Source organism: Schistocerca cancellata, chromosome 1 (assembly GCF_023864275.1).
Source record: "Schistocerca cancellata isolate TAMUIC-IGC-003103 chromosome 1, iqSchCanc2.1, whole genome shotgun sequence".
NCBI lineage: Eukaryota > Metazoa > Arthropoda > Insecta > Orthoptera > Acrididae > Schistocerca > Schistocerca cancellata.
Genome location: NC_064626.1, coordinates 751,252,424 through 751,273,789, shown reverse-complemented (window position 1 = coordinate 751,273,789; position 21,366 = coordinate 751,252,424). Strand labels below are relative to the sequence as shown.

Genomic DNA, 21,366 nt, shown 5'->3' with positions numbered 1-21,366 from the left:
TTCAATGTGACAACAAACAAAAACAATTGTCAGGATAACGCATCTCATCAACATCAAAAAGTGAAATAATCCTAATTAACTATTAACTCTCAGAAGGTTAAATTTTCCTAAACACGATAGTATTAAAGTTTAACTAGAAGTTTCTTTACAAAATTGTTCGTACACTTTCATTATGATGTTGGTCAGTAATACGAAAATCGTCCGATACCGGTTCAGAGTTCGGTACTATTTTTAGGATGACAATCAAGTCCACGGTGGATGGTTAGTTACGTGACAAATTGAGCAAAAGATTACCCAAGGTCGCTAGACTTTACAGTGGACGCAAGCTGGTGAATTAACAAGTTTACGCCTCTGCACGTGGTATTTACCTTACGCTGCAATGAGCTGTCGTCTGCCAGCCACTCTCTTCCGCTGAAATTCCTATAAAACTAACTACACCGTTGCTGAATTTTCCAGCAGAAACTTTCCCTATGTTTCTCGTTATGCGAGAGAACATGTACTCATCCCTAGTCTTAGAATGTGGCAATATACACGCGCGTGGTTGGAGCAGCGTGCATATTATAACGCCCTCTCAGTTCTTGCAAGAACAATTAACTAATTGGCTGGTTCGTTTCTCCACAGCTGGAGCTAAACGATGCGACAGCTAATTTCTAGCTGTATGTCAGCCGCTGTGAATGCTGTGTTCACCCAAATTACTCCTCTGTGTCGTGCAGAGCATTATGCGCTCTGTTCTGCACTTGACGCCAGTTCAAAGAAGAGTCCCCCAAAATTTCCGTCTTGTCTTACCCATAGTTGAACTGTCTCCCCACCTGGGTTCTTTCGTTCTTCGCGTCATGGCTTTTTTCGAGCAATAGGAAACTCTCTCTACCAATTGCAAGGTCCCTACCATTAAATTGAGGCGAAACTTTGGCTCTTTTCTACTTCCTAGCACGTTTCCGCCTATCGGACATTTTGTGCCCATTCCAGACACCTAAATGCGTACATTTAGTCTCTCACATGTGTAGCACTCGCTGGACACATGATCGAAAATGCGTCACAGGTTTTGTTCATATCCCTTTGGAATTCCGAAACACAGTTTTTAAAGCTTTCTTTCCTGTCCTCCCTCAGATGGGCCATTATACTCGCTCTCCCCATCTGAGTCACTGGTCGGTCGTTGACCTTCTGCCTGGGACTCCCAATTCTTTCCATGGTACACCCTGCAGCGCGGCCTTGCCTCAGCTTGCCCCTCTCAAATTCCAAACTAAAACACCTCTCGCTGTTTGTTGCACCTTCTGTTTATAGACATCCATTATATAGGAATGGTGTGTTAATTACTGTCGATTGAGAGTCATCCCTATTTTGCATTACATACTGATACGCAAATTTGCTCATAACCGCCGAATTAAGTTAGGTGTCATATTGACCTTCCCATTGTGATGTATACAGCTTTCATGTAAGGTGCGAATCTGATCTTCATTTATTCCTCCACCTTACAAGTGTACTTATCGGTAAGTAATTTTAAGTGTATCTTACTTCTCGTAAGTGTAATGGTTAATATTTTCTGTCTCTTGTATTTGATCGTTATTTAACACTGAGATCCATTTTGCTACTGCCATTTCCAAGGTCCAGTCTGCGCGTCCTTTTAATCTGGTTTCTACAGGTAGACGTCACGATCTTCAACCCGCGATGGTGTGGCGCTTACTCGGCTTCACAGCATTCAGTGTGTGGCTAGCAGTGTGACCTGCAGTTCTATTTGACGCCTGCCAATATATTTTAATATGGTGACGACTCCCAATGATTCTGTGTCTTTTAATTCTTTGTTTCCCCCGCGGATTAAGACGATCGTATGTTTCTCCTCTTTTATACTCTACCGACACCGCGAGCTGTGTTTTAATTTACATTCTGCAATGTTTTCTGCTCATAGGTTTTATCCCATCATATGTGGACTGTAACGTGCTGCGGGCCGTGGTGGCCGAGCGGTTATAGGCGCTGCAGTCTGGAACCGCGCGACCGCTACGGTCGCAGGTTCGAATCCTACCTCGGACATGGATGTGTGTGATGTCCTTAGGTTAGTTAGGTTTAAGTAGTTCTAAGTTCTAGGGGACTGATGACCTTAGAAGTTAAATCCCATAGTGCTCAGAGCCATTTGAACCTTCTTGTGCTGTCCGGGGTCGCCTTTTTGACTGTGTTTTGGAGATGTATTACAGAACATGCGTGGTTCGGATCGGATGCGTATCTGCGGCTTCATCAAAGGTTTTACTGAGGAGTGGTATGTTTTTATGCGCACTTGCACCTTGGAATTCGTAGCACATGAAGTGTTAGTTTATTGAGTACAAGTCTTTACTGTCTATTTTGTTGGTTACGTTATGTTGACTGTTAGTGCTTTTACTTGTGTAGTCTCATTCTATACCCAGATATCCTGTCGATATACCTCCAGGTTATGAAACCGGTCGTCATACAGTGAAAACACAATAAACAACTATTGCGGATTTGCTCATTCACTCAGTTCAAAACAGATTTTACCATCTATAATTTTAAATTGTTTGATTGTTCGTCACATTATGTACCAATTTTTTGGTCTTGATTCGTCCGACGTATAAGGTTACTTGTTGTACAGTATTAGAAGCTTGCATGAACTTTGGCCTTGGTAGTATTGAAAGAAAATGTAGATTCAAAATTCAAAATGTATTTCAGAGTTGCTATTTGTATGCAGCCTGGCTTGTGAAGATTGTGACTACCAACGGATCTAGGCAGGAAGGAATATCGAAGTAAAAGATACATTGAATCATCAGATGTGTCGCTACCCGGTTGGAGGACTACGTGATAAGACCTGAGCCACCCACCTCCGCCGAGGTCGAAGATGAGCACGTTCTTCTCGCCCTGCAGGTTCTTGTCGAGCCCGTAGGCGAGCGCGGCGGCGGTGGGCTCGTTGATGATGCGCAGCACGTTGAGGCCGGCGATGGCGCCCGCGTCCTTGGTGGCGCTGCGCTGCGCGTCGTTGAAGTAGGCCGGCACCGTGATCACCGCGTCGCGCACGTCGGCGCCCAGGTACGTGCTCGCGATCTCGCGCATCTTGCTCAGCACCATCGAGCTGATCTCCTCGGGCGCGAACCTCTTCGTCTCGCCCTTGTACTCCACCTGCGACACGCCACCGCGCCACTCAACAACAGTTACTAGCGGAGAACGGTCCGCGGGACAGATACCCTAAGTCATGGAAGCAACAGACAGGAAACTTCCTGAGAATGTCTCCAGGAACTGAACATTATGCTGCAATTGCAAAGATATAAGCGACGGCAAGGGCGAGAATTAAAACATTCAGATGAACAGCCCATGTGTCCAAATTCCTGACAAGAATAATGTACAGAAGAATGGAAAAAATATTTAAGATCTATCAGACGACGATCAGTTTGGCTTTAGGAAAGGTAAAGGAACCAGAGAGGCAGTTGATGATGTAAACAAGACTGAACAAAAATCAAGACACATTCGCAAGATTTGTCGACCTGGAAAACCCGTCGACAGTGTCGAAGGGTGCAAGATGTAACAAATTCTGAGTAAAGTAGGGGTATGCTATGGGGAAAGACGGGTAATGTTTAATATCTACAAGAACCAAGAGGGAAGAATAAGACTGGAAGACCAAGAACGAAATTCTCGGATTAAAAAGGGTGTCAGACAAGGATGTAATGGTTCGGCCCTGCTGTCCAATCCATACATCGTAAAAGTAATGACAGAAATAAAAGAAAAGTTCAAGAGTGAGATTAAGATTCAGGGTGAAAGGATGTCAATGATAACTTTCGCTGATGAGATTGCCGTCCTCAGTCAAAGTGAAAAAGAATTACAGGATCTGTTGATTAGAACGAAAAGTCTAATGAGTGCAGAATGTGGATTGAGAGTAAATGAAGAAAGACAAAAGTAATGAGAAGGAGCAGAAATGACAATAGCGAGAAACTTAACATCAGAATTGAAGATCACGAATTAGACGAAGTTAAGGAATTCTGCTACCTCAACAGCAAAATAACCTATGACGGACGGAGCAAGGAGGACATCACAAGCAAACTAGCACTGACAAAAAGGGCATTCCTGACCGAGAGAGGTTTACTAGTACCAAAAAAAGGCCTTATTTTGTGGAAGAAATCTCTGACAATGTACATTTGGATCACAGTATTGTATAGTAGTAAACATGGACAGTGGGAAAACTGGAACAGAAGAGAACCGAAGCATTTGAGATGTGGTACTACAGAAGAATGTTGAAAATTAGAGTGACTGATATCGTAAGGAGCGAGGAGGTTCTCCACAGAATCGCTGAGGAAAGTAATATACGGAAAACACTGGCAAGGAGAGGGATAGTACGCTAGGACAGCCCAACCGGTTAGCTGTGCGGTCTAACGCACGGCTTTCTGGAATGGGAAGGAGCACCTGGTCCCCGGCACGAATCCGCCCAGAGGACTTGTGTCGAGGTCCGGTGAGCCAGCCAGTCTGTGGATGGTTTTAAGGCGGTTTTCCATCTGCCTCGGCAAATGCAGGCTGGTTCCCCTTATTCCGCCTCAGCTATATTATGTCGGCAATTGCCGCGCAAACAAGTTCTCCACATACGCGTACACTACCATTATTCTACCACGCAAAAACATAGGGGTTACACTCGTCTGGTGTGAGACGTTCCCTGGGGGGGGGGGGGGGTCCACCGGGGGCCGAACCGCACAATAACCCTGAAAGAGTGGTTCGGTGTGGGGTGGCGGAGGGTTGAAGTGGACTGCGGTAGTCATCGTGGAGTTGTGGACTACTGCGGCTGCGGCGGGGACGGAGCCTCTCCGTCGTCTCTAGGCACCCAGTGAACATACAATACAATACAATGCTAGGACATCTATTGAGACATCAGGGAATAACTTCCATGCTACTCATGGTAATAGCAGGGATTGTAGTTGGTGAAAACTGTAGAGTAAGATAGAGATTGGAACACATCCAGCTAATAATTGAGGACGTAAGTTGCAATTGCTACTCTGAGATGAAAAGATTGGCACAGGAGGGGAATTTGTTATGGGCCGCATCAACCCAGTCAGAAGACTGATAACTCAAAAAAAATTCTTGCGAACTGAGGCTACGGAATGATGCTGCACATCCTTATTGGGCACAATTTCCACCCAGATATCACGTACGATTTGAGAGCGCTCGGTGGACAACGGAAATGGCCCCTGTCCCGTAACTGATACATGTTTACGCCACACCGACTTACTTCTTTCTTGAGGAGGTGGCTAGACCGTTGCGACACACAGCAGCTTGCAGCAGGAACCACACGGCATTTTTCCAAAATGAATTAGAAAGTCACAACGAATGAATTAGGATTTCAACATGACCTTCTGGACACTGAATCCATAATTTCACCTTAATACGCACCTGGCGATGATACTACGAGAAGACTGGACTTGCATTTCGGAGAAACACGTTTCAAATAGCCACCTGACCATCCTGGTTTTTGTTTTCTATGGCTTCCTAAATCGATACAGGGGAATTGCCGGGATGGTTATTTTGAAAAGGAAATGGGTTATTTCCTTCTCCATCCCTGTCCTGGGTTTGTGCTCCATCTCTTGGAAGAATACAGATCTCTCTCGCTTGCCTAGAATATTTCCTTACACCGGTTCCTTGTAGATAGATGATGTAAATTCCAGGCGCTTGTATCGGATTCTATAGTGGATGCTAGGCGACTGAGACAGTCGATGACGACAGCCACCCAGACACTTGGCACTCCTCAATCGCCGTGCCGTGTGCCTCTCACAAAAACTGAATTTAAGACCTCATCAATGACGTGACATAGAACAGTCGTTCCCAACCGCTCAAAGTTTCGACAAGCCACAGTGAGTAACATAATATCAGAATGTGAACCTTTCAGAAGACCAAAGCATTCACGTCCGCGATTCTTCAGGGGATACAAATCCGCAATATCCGGCTGAGTGCCGCTTTTAAGACCCAGTAATGACGCAGCATTTAGCGTGCACTCATAACGTCGCGGCACGTTTATTAAAGGCGAAATTAATCTTTTTAAGATGAGTTCCTGTTATTTTTCATGAGGGGAGATGGGTGACATGATGATCAGATACTGCTGCAAAGTGTACAGACTACATGAGGTAACATGGGGTAATACACTACTGGCCATTAAAATTGCTACACCACGAAGATGACGTGCTACAGACGCGAAATTTAACCGACAGGAAGAAGATGCTGTGATATGCAAATGATTAGCTTTTCACAGCATTCACACAAGGTTGGCGCCGGTGGCGACACCTACAACGTGCTGACATGAGGAAAGTTTCCAACCGATTTCTCATACACAAACAGCAGTTGACCGGCGTTACCTGGTGAAACATTGTTGTGATGCCTCGTGTAAGGAGGAGAGGAGAAATGCGTACCATCACGTTTCCAACTTTGATAAAGGTCGGATTGTAGCCTATCGCGATTGTGGTTTATCGTATCGCGACATTGTTGCTCGCGTTGGTCGAGATCCAATGACTGTTAGCAGAATATGGAATCGGTGGGTTCAGGAGGGTAATACGGAACGCCGTACTGGATCCCAACGGCCTCGTATCACTACCAGTCGAGATGACAGACATCTTATCCGCATGGCTGTTACGGATCGTGCAGCCACTTCTCGAACCCTGAGTCAACAGATGGGGACGTTTGCAAGACAACAACCATCTGCACGAACAGATCGACGACGTTTGCAGCAACATGGACTAACAGCTACTTTTCACTGTGGTTACCCTTGACGCTGCATCACAGACAGAAGCGCCTGCAATGGTGTACTCATCGACGAACCTGGGTGCACGAATGGCAAAACGTCATTTTTTCGGATGAATCCAGGTTATCTTTACAGCATCATGATGATCGCATCCGTGTTTGGCGACGTCGCGGTGAACGCACATTGGAAGCGTGTATTCGTCATCGCCATACTGGCGTATCACCCGACGTGATATGGAGTGCCATTGGTTACTCGTCTCGGTCATCTCTTGTTCGCAATGACGGCACTTTGAACAGTGGACGTTACATTTAAGATGTGTTACGACCCGTGGCCGTACACTTCATTCGATCACTGTGAAACCCTACATTTCAGCAGGATAAAGCACGACGGCATGTTGCAGGTCCTGTACGGGCCTTTCTGGATACAGAAAATGTTCCACTGCTGCCCTGGCCGGCGCATTCTCCATATCTCTCACTAATTGAAAATGTCTGGTCAATGGTGGCCGAGCAACTGGCTCGTCACAGTACGCCAGTCACTACTCTTGATGAACGGTGGTATCGTGTTGAAGCTGCATAGGCAGCTGTACCTGTACATGCCATCCATGCTGTGTTTGACGCAATGCCCAGGCGTATCAAGGCCGTTATTACGGCCAGAGGTGGTTGTTCTAGGTACTGATTTCTCAGTATCTATGCACCCAAATTGCGTGAAAATGTAATCACATGTCAGTTCTAGTATAATATATTTGTCCAATGAATACCCGTTTATCATCTGCATTTCTTCTTGGTGTAGCAATTTAATGGCCAGTAGTGTAGATCCGAGATGTCAGTGAGACTTACAGGGGTGGCCATAAATATGGAAAGATCAGAAACACAACACATTACCATGCCTAATACGGTGTAGGAAAATCGCTGTATCCACAACAGCTTACAATCGTCTATGAATGGATAAGTACAAGTCCTGTATTGTTTTCAAGGAAATCATACCGTTCTTCCTGTAAACCAGTGGCAAGTCCAGGTGGATGGTGGACGAGATAGAGATCACGCAAATTTCTGTTCAAAGTGGAGCACAAAGCCTCAACAACACTAAGATCTGATGAGCGTGGTGGACAGGAGAGCTGCCCCGACCCACTGTCGTGCTCACAAAACCAGTCGTGGACGATGTGAGCCGTGTGACCAGGGGCCCTGTCGCCTTGGAACGCAGCGTCGCCATTAGCGAACAAACACTGTACCATGGAATGGTTCAGAGCAGCCAAAATGGTCACATAGTCCTTGGCAGTAATGCGGACTTGGAGAATAACCATGGGGCCCATGGAATACCACGATATGGCTGCACAAATCACCACCGAACCTTCAGCTACTTTTCACTCTTCGGACGTAAATTCGGCCAGGAATTGGAAATAGTGTGAAACAAGACTCATTCGACCAAATAACTTTCTTCCATATCTCCGTAGCCCAGGGTTTTCTGGCTGCGGCGCCATGCTTTCCTGTTACGGACGTTTGCGTTACTGATGACTGGTTTTGGAATTCTAGGCTCGATCTGTAATTCCCAGCTTATGGAGCTCCTTTCGTGTTGCTTTGGTGCTGACGGGATTGGCGAGTGCGACTTACAGTTCTGCAGCGACTTCTGCGGCTGCCATCTCCGTATGTTTCGTCTAAAATCTTTTGAATGACTGTTATGTCTCGATCACTCAACACACTATTTCGCCCCCGTTGTGACTTAGCGGATGATGTTTCTTCGCGTTACCAGTATGTCATTTAAATTTTAAATACGATGCCTCTTGAAACACCAAACACTTCGCCTACCTTGGTTACCGAAGCATGTGATATATCGATTATTCCTTGCTACTGTAGTGTTATCTTGAAGCTGTGAGAAAGGAGGACAGGCGCTCCAAGGCGCGAAAGCAGAGGCGATGCTCAGGGCAGACGATACTAGGAGAGATATTGTTACATGAAGTAAACCGTAAGGGGAGAGACTTGCGAAAATGCAGACGCTTCCAGACGCGGTCCCAGGGCGCTAGTTACTCTTCAAGAAATTAACATGTAACTTCATATCTCGTCTAGACGCTGTCGTAAGTTCCCACCTTAGAACTTTGTAACCAACAGGCACGTGCTGTTGTTGTCGTGGTCTTCAGTCCTGAGACTGGTTTGATGCAGCTCTCCATGCTGCTCTATCCTGTGCAAGCTTCTTCACCTCCCGGTACCTACTGCAACCTTCATCCTTCTGAATCTGTTTAGTGTATTCATCTCTTGGTCTCCCTCTACGATTTTTACCCTCCACGCTGCCCTCCAGTACTAAATTGGTGATCCCTTGATGCCTCAGAACATGTCCTACCAACCGAACCCTTCTTCTAGTCAAGTTGTGCCACAAGCTCCTCTTCTCCCCAATTCTATTCAATACCTCCTCATTAGTAATATGATCTACCCATATAATCTTCAGCATTCTTCTGTAGCACCACATTTCGAAAGCTTCTATTCTCTTCTGTCCAAACTAGTTATCGTTCATGTTTCACTTCCATACATGGTTACGCACCATACAAATACTTTCAGAAACGACTTCCTGACACTTAAATCTATACTCGATGTTAACAAATTCCTCTTCTTCAGAAACGCTTTCCTTGCCATTGCCAGTCTACATTTTATATCCTCTCTTGTTCGACCATCATCAGTTATTTTGCTCCCCAAATAGCAAAACTCCTTTACTACTTTAGGTGTCTCATTTCCTAATCTAATTCCCTCAGCATCACCCGACTTAATTCGACTTCATTCCATTATCCTCGTTTTGCTTTTGTTGATGTTCATCTTATATCCTCCTTTCATGACACTGTCCATTCCGTTCAACTGCTCTTCCAAATCCTTTGCTGTCTCTGACAGAATTACAGTGTCATTGGCGAACCTCAAATTTTTTATTTCTTCTCCATGGATTTTGTTTCTTTTGTTTCCTTGACTGCTTGCTCAATATACAGATTGAATAACATCGGGGAGAGGCTACAACCCTGTCTTACTCCCTTCCCAACCATTGCTTCCCTTTCATGTCCCTCGATTCTTATAACTGCCATCTGGTTTCTGTACAAATTGTAAATAGCTTTTCGCTCCCTGTATTTTACCCCTGCCACCTTCAGAATTTGAAAGACAGTATTCCAATCAACATTGTGAAAAGCTTTCTCTAAGTCTACAAATGCTAGAAACGTAGGTTTGCCTTTCCTTAATCTAGCTTCTAAGATAAGTCGTAGGGTCAGTATTGCCCTCACGTGTTCCGATATTTCTACGGAATCCAAACTGATCTTCCCAGAGGTCGGCTTCTACCAGTTTTTCCATTCGTCTGTAAAGAATTCGCGTTAGTATTTTGCATCCGTGACTTATTAAACTGATTGTTCGGTAATTTTCACATCTGTCAGCACCTGCTTTCTTTGGGATTGGAATTATTATATTCTTCTTGAAGTCTGAGGGTATTTCGCCTGTCCCATACGTCTTGCTCACCAGATGGTAGAGTTTTGTCAGGACTGGCTCTCCCAAGGCCGTCAGTAGTTCTAATGGGATGTTGTCTACTCCCGGGGTCTTGTTTCGACTCAGGCACGTATTAGGGTATAAAGCCAGCTTGATACCACCCCTGAGAACAGCAACGTCAGTAGGCTCACAAGGGTTAGAAAGAGAGCGAAAACGCCAAAGAGGGTTGACCTAGCAGTCCCTACTCCGGGGAGCCCCAGGGGAGGGGCTAAATGATGTTGCAAGCCTTATTTGGCAGAGCAGTTACGTTTAGCTTTCAGCTGAACAATGTTGATACCATATACGGACTTAGGTAGTGCAACTGCATTAACATCACTGCCTTAGGAGCAGTAGAGGGGACTTTACTAAACTGTGATTGGCAGGCGCCTGCAAGGGACCTGCTGAATTGGCTGGGTGGCTTTAAGTGGGAAAAACAGTGCCACCACGCGACTCTTTAAAACCCTTAGATTCCGCATTTTGACAGAGTTCTCAGTCAGACGATCTGGGCGCCGAATCCGCGACGGTCGACTCCAGCCTCGGTCCAGCTCCGCGTAAGTCTGCTCTCTCACTTGGAGTGCCTCAGTGAACAGTGTCACATTCAGTATGTTTTGTTTTGTAACTAAGTTGTTGCCTTAAGATGCTGCTAGTGTTTGCTACTGTGGTTAGGATCCACTCCTGGGGGACTTCTGCATTGGCTTCTGTTGCAACAGTGTTATTCATGCTTTTTCTAACCCTAGAACTAGCCTCCAGTGTAGTAGTTAGTCCTGTCTGGGATAAACAACTACACTACTGGCCATTAAAACTGCTACACCAAGGGAAAATGCAAATGATAAACGGGTATTCATTGGACAAATATATTATACTAGAACTGACTTGTGATTTCATTTTCACGCAATTTGGGTGCATAGATCCTGAGAAATCAGTACCACCTCTGGCCGCAATAACGGCCTTGATACGCCTGGATATTGAGTCAAACAGAGCTTGAATGGCGTGTACAGGTACATCTGCCCTTGAAGCTTCAACATGATAGCACACTTCATCAAGAGTAGTGACTGGCGTATTGTGACGACCCAGTTGCTCGGCCACCATTGACCAGACGTTTTCAATTGGTGAGAGATCTGGAGAATGTGCTGGCCAGGGCAGCAGTCGAACATTTTCTGTATCTAGAAAGGCCCGTACAGGACCTGCAACATTTTGTCGTGCTTTATCCTGCTGAAATGTAGGGTTTCGCAGTGATCGAATGAAGTGCACGGCCACGGGTCGTAACACATCTTAAATGTAACGTCCACTGTTCAAAGTGCCGCCAATGCGAACAAGAGGTGACCGAGACGAGTAACCAATGGCACCCCATACCATCACGTCGGATGATACGCCAGTATGGCGATGACGAATACACGCTTCCAATGTGCGTTCACCGCGATGTCGCCAAACACGGATGAGATCATCATGATGCTGAAAACAGATCCTGGATTCATCTGAAAAAATGACGTTTTGCCATTCGTGCACCCAGGTTCGTCGTTGAGTACACCATCGCAGGCGCTCCTGTCTCTGATGCAGCGTCAAGGGTAACCGCAGCCATTGTCTGCGAGCTGATAGTCCATGCTGCTGCAAACGTCGTCGAACTGTTCGTGCAGATGGTTGTTGTCTTGCAAACGTCCCCATCTGTTGACTCAGGGATCGAGACGTGGCTGCACGATCCGTTACGGCCATTCGGATAAGATGCCTGCCATTGGTTACTCGTCTCGGTCACATCTTGTTCGCATTGACGGCACTTTGAACAGTGGACGTTACACGACGCATGGCAACAACGTTTCACGAGGCAACGCCAGTCAGCTGCTGTTTGTGTATGAGAAATCGGTTGGAACCTTTTCGCATGTCAGCACGTTGTAGGTGTCGCCACCGGCGCCAACCTTGTGTGGATGCTCTGAAAAGCTAATCATTTGTATATCACAGCATCTTCTTCCTGTCGGTTAAATTTCGCGTCTGTAGCACGTAATCTTCGTGGTGTAGCAATTTTAATGGCCAGTAGTGTAGGTCGAAGGCTGTAGTGAACTCATTGGAGTTGATTTCATTCCCACTCTGCGATCTAGTATAACGTTTTCCAATAGCATTTAAGTCGAATAGTTCATTTGAAAGAAGTCGCTGTGGAATCAACGACAGTCTAAAACTGGCAACAGTAACTTCAAGTGCTATGCTATGATATTCGTCGAGAGCATGTTAAGGGAAGCCTTGCTTTGGTTACAAAAGAGCCAGATAATGCTAATTTACTGCACATACACATCCTGTAAGGGAAAAAACAATAAGAAAGCTTTATTCCTTGGTCCCCATCTCTAATGTCACTCCTGATAAAACGAAATTATTTGTACAACGGTAAACAGGAGAATACTGTCACGTGATGCAGATACTTACAGTATTTAAATAATATTTTTAGATAATAACAGAAACAGCTTGGGCTTAATACGTTGATAGATATTTTAAAAATTACAAATGTTATGACTCACCTGAATTTTGGGTTTGTCGCCGTCGGAAACGACCGTGAAGGGCCAGTGCTTCATGTCGTCTTGTATCTTGGGATCGTCAAAGCGTCTTCCAATCAATCGCTTCGCGTCGAAAACCGTGTTCTTCGGGTTCATGGCTACCTGTGAACACAACATCACGAAAATTGTGTCAAAATTCGAATGGCTCTGAGCACTTTGAGACTTAACATCTGAGGTCATCAGTCCCCTAGAACTTAGAACTACTTAAACCTAACTAACCTAAGGACAGCACATACATTCATGCCCGAGGCAGGATTCGAACCTGCGACCGTAGCGGTCGCGCGGTTCCAGACTGAAGCGCCTAGACCCACTCGGCCACACCGGCCGGCAAATTGTGTCATCTTGCCTTATTTTCGAAATCAGTTGTATACCATTACAACCGTAATATTCATTGTTTAGAGTAGGTTGCCTAAAACATGTGTATGGAATGTCATCCCAGCACCACTAGATAGATCAGGCTCTTGCATATGTGTTACAAAGTAATTGAAACCAAACGTAATCACATATAATGAGTACAGGAAATGGATTCCCAATTGCGAATACGGCCACCTCCGACTGTAGAATGCAATGACGACATTCAAAATTTGTGTCGGGCCGGGACTCGAACCCGAATTTCCTGCTTGTCGCGAGTGATCGCCTTAACCATTCGGCTATCCGTGCACACTTCACGGATAGACCCAAATTTTCAAATGTTGTCCTCCATGTCTCATTAATCTCTACTCGTTGTACATCTACTGTAACCCCGGTACAGGGGAGATATTTAATCGAAAGTTGCTAACCTGGTATCAGCATACAAATACAATATTTCAGTGCCTGTATTTGTAAGAAGTGCATTGCAGTGTACTTCTTACACTATCGTACACTAATGTAAATGCGCGAGTGCCGATATAATACTCCACAATAAAAAGTTGATAAAATAAACACACAACTAAATACGTCAGTTACATCAAACAGTTACAAAATCCAACAGTTCTCTCTACGACAACAGTGTCGTTGGAAACCAGCGTGGAAATTTCCTGTCTTGGCTCATATTCTAAACTGCTATATTGCAATTTTCTGCCTGCAAACATAATCTGTAGTGTGCAAAGCCCCTTTAAAGAAGGAAAACTTGTTTCCCTACTCAGAAAAATTTGTCATTTGTTTTGCAGTAGGTGCTGGATTGCTATTGGAGAGAAGAATCACGAAGATAGTTTTTCTGATTTCAGTTTCCTCGTCATTACTGTGCAGTACCTATAAGTTACCCAAATAACACACACACACACACACACACACACACACACACACACACACACACTCACACATAATTGATTCTTCATACTTCGGTACATTACACGAGAGACCGTGAATCCTTACGTCCTGAAAAAAGGACAGTTGTTGTAGGATTGTTCCCTCGACAGCGAGACTAAACGAAGTGGAGCACAAACTAACTTAAACATGAATACCGATAGAACAGACGGTGGCATTTTTGTAAATAAAAAAATTAAAAAATACAACGAAGGCATTCGAACTAGGAAGAGAAACGTACTGTAACATAACTGAAAATTTCTTAACACTTTCTCCCGTCAGAAATAACTTTGAAATCATTCAGTAAAAGATGTGTAGAGCAGTTGTAAAACACGAAAATGGAAACATGTAGCATCAGATTGTTTTCTCGTTTACGTGAAACAGATGACGAAATAAAACTTACAGAAACTGAAAGGGTGGCTACTTCGTACATCACTTAGAGTGTGTCCTTCTCCTTTCCTTGTTCTTATTTTCTGTATTTAATTCAAATTAAAAGTGTGTTTTTGCTTCACACAGCCGAAAGTATAAAGTGTTATACACGGTTGTTCTTCTTACTGCAGAAGTTTATTCGCCCAGACAGCATAAAGATTTTTGATATTTTATTGATATTAAAGCCATCTGATACCTGATATTGCAAGCTTTGTAATGATTTCTTTTTATGTATTCCGTTGATAGCTTTTTTAATAGTTGTTATATGTTACGTAATTGTACGTGATATTACGCTAGAAGGTAATGCAATAGATTAAAACATAGCTCACTAGCGTGTTTTGTAAATGATAACAACGTGCCGCCTCTGGTGTTTTTATGGTTCCACCTTGCAACCCTTCTCTCACATTTTAAGTTTAAAGATGGAATTTGGTCCGAAACTTCTGTGTAATGAGTCAACATGTAACACTTATCGTAACCTAGACCATGATTCCGAGAAGGGACTTAATACATTGGACCATAACCTAGATCTCGAGTTGCTCAGCACATACCAGCTGATCATTGAAGACGCAGTCTTTAATTCATTACTGTAACCTTACTAGTTTGCACTCGGGAGGACGACGGTTCAAACCCGCGTCTGGCCATTCTGATTTAAGTTTTCTGTGATTTCCCTTAATCGATTGAGGCAAATGCCGGAATGGTTCCTATGAAAGCGATGGCCAATTTCCTTCCCAAGCCTTCCATAATCCGATGGGACCGATGACATCACCGTTTGGTGCCTTCTCCCAAATCACCCAGCAAGCATCAATAGTTTTTAGTATCTGGTAACGATGACCATAACACTGATATAAGATACAGTCAAAACATTTTTCTAGCAATTTTCTGAGGCGTACATTTAGAAAACCAGCTATATAATCCTTTTACTTTTATAAATTTTTGTATGAATCAAAAAATAAAAAATATAATAAGTATACTTTACATTCTATTTCAAAGATGTAATCGTATGTTGTAAAAGATTGCTGCCATCTGGTGGCATCTCAAAACACTATGTATTCCACTGATTGCCTCGTAAGTTTCCTATCAGATGTCAACAAGCACACAACAAGAAAGAATTTTATACACGTCTTATGTATTTTATTTGTGATTATTGTGCACTGTTCGCACGGTTGTTATCTTATTGTATGACGAGAGACGGTACTATGGAGTATCGTCTCTATAAGGATGTTAACCTTGAATTTGTATGCATTTTATGTTGGTCTAATGTAAGAATTTTCCGTAATTGTTCCTTATTTTACATTAAATTTATGTCCATTTAATGTGAACAGTCGACGAAATGGATTGGCCCTGTATACAAACGATCTGGAGATGGCGATCTAATTTCTTTGAAACTAGTAATCACTGTGTATTTTTATGCGGTCTGGACGAATAAACTTTCGTAATAAGAACAACAGTGTTTACGTTCTAACATCGCCTCCAATACAGCTGACAGTGTCAGGTAATCATCGTAATAAAATGCTGTGCTGAGCATTTGTCGAGAAGAAATCGAGACCAAGCTCTTGGTAACGTATTCTTCGCTGCTGCAAAGTGCCAACAAAATGGAAACTTTGTTACTGAAGACGTGTAATAATCAGCCAACGTATAGTACATAGCTTTTATTCAATTAATGTATAACAGTGTGCTTCCGAGTGTTATGCCGAGTTGTTTACATTAACCACTCGCTCCCAGGAAACCTGGTAGATCACCTCAATTAATGTTTGCCTTTCAAAACCCAAGACCCTTTTCGAATGGGCAGTTAACGCCTATTATTTTCAGTACATACTGGAACTATTATTGACTGTTGTTGGGAGTATGAAAAGAAAAATAGTAATATGTTCAGTTGTTCGTCCTTATTTTTGCCGTACATCTATGGTCTCCCTTCATTAGTGATTCAGTAGTAAACAGAGCTTTGTTGTTGGATGATACTATTGCAGAAGATACTGCTATTTAACTAAACAGACGGTAGGCTACACCAATAAGGTTATAGAAGAGATTCTAATAATGATAGTTATAGGTGGTGTGGTTCTTAATAAGATATATATTTGAAGTGCATCTTAAGTTAAAAAGTTGTATCATTATTAACTTTTTTCATATTGTTCGAAAACTTTTAATTATGGAGATAACAATTAGACAAAAATGAATAGATAACTAGTTCCGGTTCAAAAATCAATCGTCTTCAGATCTGACAGGAATAAGGAAACAGAAAATTCACTTATACTAATTTTTCTTTTCAGATCGGAAGAGGGCTCATTTTTTTCAGCCGATGCTAATCACCTAATTATTGTCGTCTAACTGCGATCTAGACAATTTACAGCTTTCGAATAATTTCTTAAAAAATTTTATGTACAATATATCCGAGGAAGGAATGGTTACCATTCATGGATGTGACAGGAACGATAATTCCAAGCAAAAAAGTCCAGTAATCATGGATTCTGAAACGCATACCTTATGAGCCATGAGCACTTTTGCAGTGGAAGAGATGCGTTTCACAGCAGCGAAGATGAGCAAGTGCCCATAGCTCTTAAGGTATGCACTTTAGAGCCCATGTTTACTCGGCATTTTTTCTTGTTTTGATCCATATTACCACATCCAAAAATATGGAAAGCAAAGAATTTGCAGTAGGAGATATTTGTTTCATAACATTGAAAATGACGCTACGCTCATAGCTCTTAAGGCATGCAGTTTAGAGCACGTGTTTACTACACTTTTACGCTTCGAATGATCGTTTCTGTCGTATCCCTGAATAATGGTCACTCCTCCTAGGCACCCTGTATAAAATATGTATTTGATATCGCTTCTCTCCATTTAGAAAATGTCACGTAATAGTTATAAGCAGATTAAGTACTACTATCGCGCTACTATCTAAGTGAAAAATGTGTACGATTCGTCTTGTAGAATGGGAAAGGCTGTCTAGTACAACGACCATTTCTAGTATAGCAAAATTTCAGAAATCAAAGCCGGCCGGTGTCGCCGTGCGGTTCTAGGCGCTTCAGTCCGGAACCGCGCTGCTGCTACGGTCGCAGGTTCGAATCCTGCCTCGGGCTTGGATGTGTGTGATGTCCTTAGGTTATTAGGTTTAAGTAGTTCTAAGTTCTAGGGGGCTGATGACCACAACTGTTAAGTCCCATAGTGCTCAGAGCCATTTGAACCATTTTGATTTTTCAGAAATCAAGATGCTGTATGCGTGGCTGTTCCGATGTGTCGTCCATTTCAGCCGTTTTGCAGAGCACCTCATATTTCCAGTAAAATGAATGTTTACGGTAAACCCACTTCCGTGTCACATGTCCTCAATCCACGGAGTACACTGCATGGTGGCGTGGGAACTTGGCTCTTGGATCTGAAGTAGGAGTGTAGATTCGGATCAGAAACGGGGAGTAGCACAGGCGACGTGTAAACCGCGCCTGCCTGCAGCATGAGGCTGCTATCGGCAGATTCGGTCCACGCGTCAGGCGTAAACCTACGCCCACGCCGTCGTCTGTTACCTCCCCGCCTCCCCTCACCACGACACACATACACGCACGTCTCCTCGGGGCGTAACATTGGCCGCTGGACATCGTCCAGAGCCTGGCCGGCTAAAGAAGCGCAGAAATAAACATGCCTCGAGGAAAATTCCAGAATGAGCAACCGCAGCTACCGTGGATGAGGTAAAAATCAGGACGTTACGATAAGCAGGTAACTTCGTGCTTCCACTGATGAGTCAACACATTATGACCACCTACTTAATAACTTGTTCTTCCTTCTAAAGAAGCGCAGAAATAAACACGCCTCGCGGAAAATTCCAGCATGAGCATCCGCAGCTACCGGGGATGAGGTAAAAATCAGGACGTTACGATAAGTAGGTAACTTCGTGTTCCACTGATGAGCAACACATTATGACCACCTACTTAATAACTTGTTTTTGCTTCTTTGGAACGAAATACATCACTGCTTCTGAGTATCAGGGATCTGACAATTAGTGGTAGGCTTGTGGAGATATGTGGCATTAGATGTTTACGCATAGGTCATGTAATTCGCGTAAATAACGGGCCACTGATTTGCGTACGCGGTGATGGAGCCCGATAGCCACACAGATGGGTTACATAGAGTTTACATGAGGCGAATTTGGTCGCCGAAACATCAACGTGAGTGTGTAAGACTCTTCAGACAACTATAGCACGGTTCTGGCTCCGTGACACGGACAGTTATACTGCTGAGAGATGACATCACCGTCGGGGAAGACATTAAGCATGAATTGATGCAGGCGGTTCGCAGCTGTCAGCATGTCTTCGATTACTACCACAGGTCCTATGCAAGCAGAGGAGAATGTCCCCCTCCCACAGCATGATATTGCTCCCACCAGCCAGCGTCCGTGGCGCGCCACACGTTTCGAGCCGCCGTTCACCTCGATGACGACGTTTGCAGAGACGACCATCAACGTAGTGTAGCAAAAATGTGATTCACCCGAAGAGCTGGCACGTTGCCATTGATCGACGGTCAAATCCCGATGGTGCCGTGCCCACGGCAATCTTAATTTGCGATGTCGTTGCGTCAAAATGTGAATACGTACAGGTAGTCTGCTGCGGAGCTCCATGTTCAACAATAAACGATGAACGGTGCGGTGCGCTCCTAAACACTTGTGTGTGCACTACATTGAGCTCTTTCAACAGAGATGCCTCAGATTACCACCTACCCTACTTTACAGAGCAGGCGAGCCCCCGAACCTTAAGTTCTGTAAAGAGTCGTGGACGTCCAACCATTTAGCCCCTAGTGGTAATTTCACATGCTTCTACCCCTCTCCAGAGATGCTCAGGATAGTAGCACGTGAACATTCGTCCAGCTTCGCCGTTTTCGAAACACTCATTCACAAGCTCTGCGTAATAATAATCTGCCCTTCGTCAGACTTGTTTATCTCAATGATTTCCGCATTTTCAGCCCATATCTTCGCTTGGATGATTCCCCGCCCGTGTCTTCTCCGCTTACATACTTTTGCTGCCGCGCCACGTGCCCCCAATGCTACCAGGCAGAATCCAACGTCGCGATGGTCAGTAGCCAAAATTTACCCGTCAGTGCTGAGCGAGTGAAGTGCTCGACAATTCACTTTCCTTGTTCGTAGTCTGGCTTGCTAGTCATGATGTTTCGTCTTGCGTCGAGGGATGTGTGTACACATGTGTAGCCCGGGGTACGCTTCAGGGTGCATAATCATTCGTCGCCTGGCCGTCTACAATCAGCGCACAGTGCACTGCAGGTAACACACTTGCATAACTAGTTTTTCTGCCATCCCCGCAGCCGGTGGATTGTTCGCAGTGTGATGCTTCAAACGGCAGTGAACGATGACTGGAAATTTATGAAGACGTCTGGAATGCCACTGAGAACCAAATACTTACAAAGGGTTTTTAGAGAGTAGTGGTTCTGTAACCAGCCCTGTACAAAATTTTTGTTACTGTAAAAAAATTGAACTTTGTGCCTTTTCTGACCATCGTGGACAATCTTTGTAAGCATATGTTTGTTCCTTTAAAAGGCAGCACCTCAGTAGCGATTTGTGTGTATGTTTGACGGCAAAGCCAAAAATTAAAATTGCGCCATAATCTATAAGTTTTTCGCGGCGACATCTTAGCATAAAATATTGTTGGTATTGTTTTTGGTGGTAATCAGTCCTGTGACTGGTTTTGGAGCAGCCCGCCACAACTTCCACTCCTGTGACAACCCTTCCAGCAGCATTTGCACCCAACGTCCTCATTTAATTGTTGGATATACGAGGATCGCTCCAAAAGAAATGCACACTATTTTTTTTACATCCATCTTTTATTCTACATGTTTGAAAGTTTTACAGTGTGTAGATACGTCCTTTAGGAACAATATTTTCATTTCTCCACATAATTTCCATCCCTCTCAACCGCTTTACGCCATCTTGGAACCAGCGCCTGTATACCCTCACGGCAAAATTCTGGACCAACCTGTTGAAGCCACTGTTTGGCAGCGTGCACAAGGGCGTCATCATCTTCAAACCTTGTTTCACGAAGAGAGTCTTTCAGTTTCCTAAAGAGATGATAGTCACATGGAGCCAGGTCAGGACTGTAAGGCGGTTGTTTCAGTGTTGTCCATCCGAGTTTTGTGATCGCTTCCATGGTTTTTTGACTGACATGTGGCCGTGCATTGTCGTGCAACAGTAAAACATCCTGCTTTTGCCGATGTGGTCGAACACGACTCAGTCGACCTTGAAGTTTCTTCAGTGTCGTCACATATGCATCAGAATTTATGGCGGTTCCACTTGGCATGATGTCCATAAGCAAGAGTCCTTCGGAATCGAAAAACACCGTAGCCATAACTTTTCCAGCAGAAGGTGTGGTTTTGAATTCTTTTTTCTTGGGTGAATTTGCTTGATGCCACTCCATTGATTGCCTCTTCGTCTCTTATGAAAAATGATGGAGCCATGTTTCATCACCTGTCACAATTGTTCCAAGAAATTCATCTCCACCATTCTCTTACTGTTCCAAAAGTTCGCTGCATACCGTTTTTCTTGTTTCTTTGTGAGCCACTGTTAACATCCTGGGAACCCACCTGGTACAAACCTTTTTTAACGCCAGCACTTTCAGTATTCTGCAAACACTTCCTTCCCCTATCCCAACATAGCGTGACAATGCGTCTGTCAGCAGTCACCAATTTGTTAACTCTCTGCACACTGTCTGGAGTGTGTGCAGTACGAGGCCTGCCACTGCGAGGACAATCCTCAATATTGCCGTGCCCGCTTTCATCACATAACCTCCTTGCCCACCGACTAACTGTACTGCGATCGAGAGCAGCATCTCCATAAACCTTTTTCAATCTCTTGTGGATGTTTCCCACTGTCTCGTTTTCACAGCACAGGAATTCTATGACAGCACGTTGCTTCTGACTAACGTCAAGTGTAGCGGCCATC

The 21,366-nt window shown here is 44.2% G+C and overlaps 1 protein-coding gene across 1 annotated transcript in view; it reads right to left on the bottom strand.

Annotated features, from left to right (window-relative positions):
- Positions 1 to 21,366, bottom strand: part of LOC126186041 (heat shock protein 70 B2-like) — a 146,630-nt gene that overhangs the window by 74,227 nt on the left and 51,037 nt on the right. The window contains exons 2-3 of the mRNA XM_049928178.1: positions 12,690 to 12,827; positions 2,823 to 3,117 (exon numbers count right to left, since the gene is read on the bottom strand). Coding sequence (XP_049784135.1) covers positions 2,823 to 3,117; positions 12,690 to 12,827 — 433 coding nt within the window. The remainder of the gene's footprint in view (positions 1 to 2,822; positions 3,118 to 12,689; positions 12,828 to 21,366) is intronic.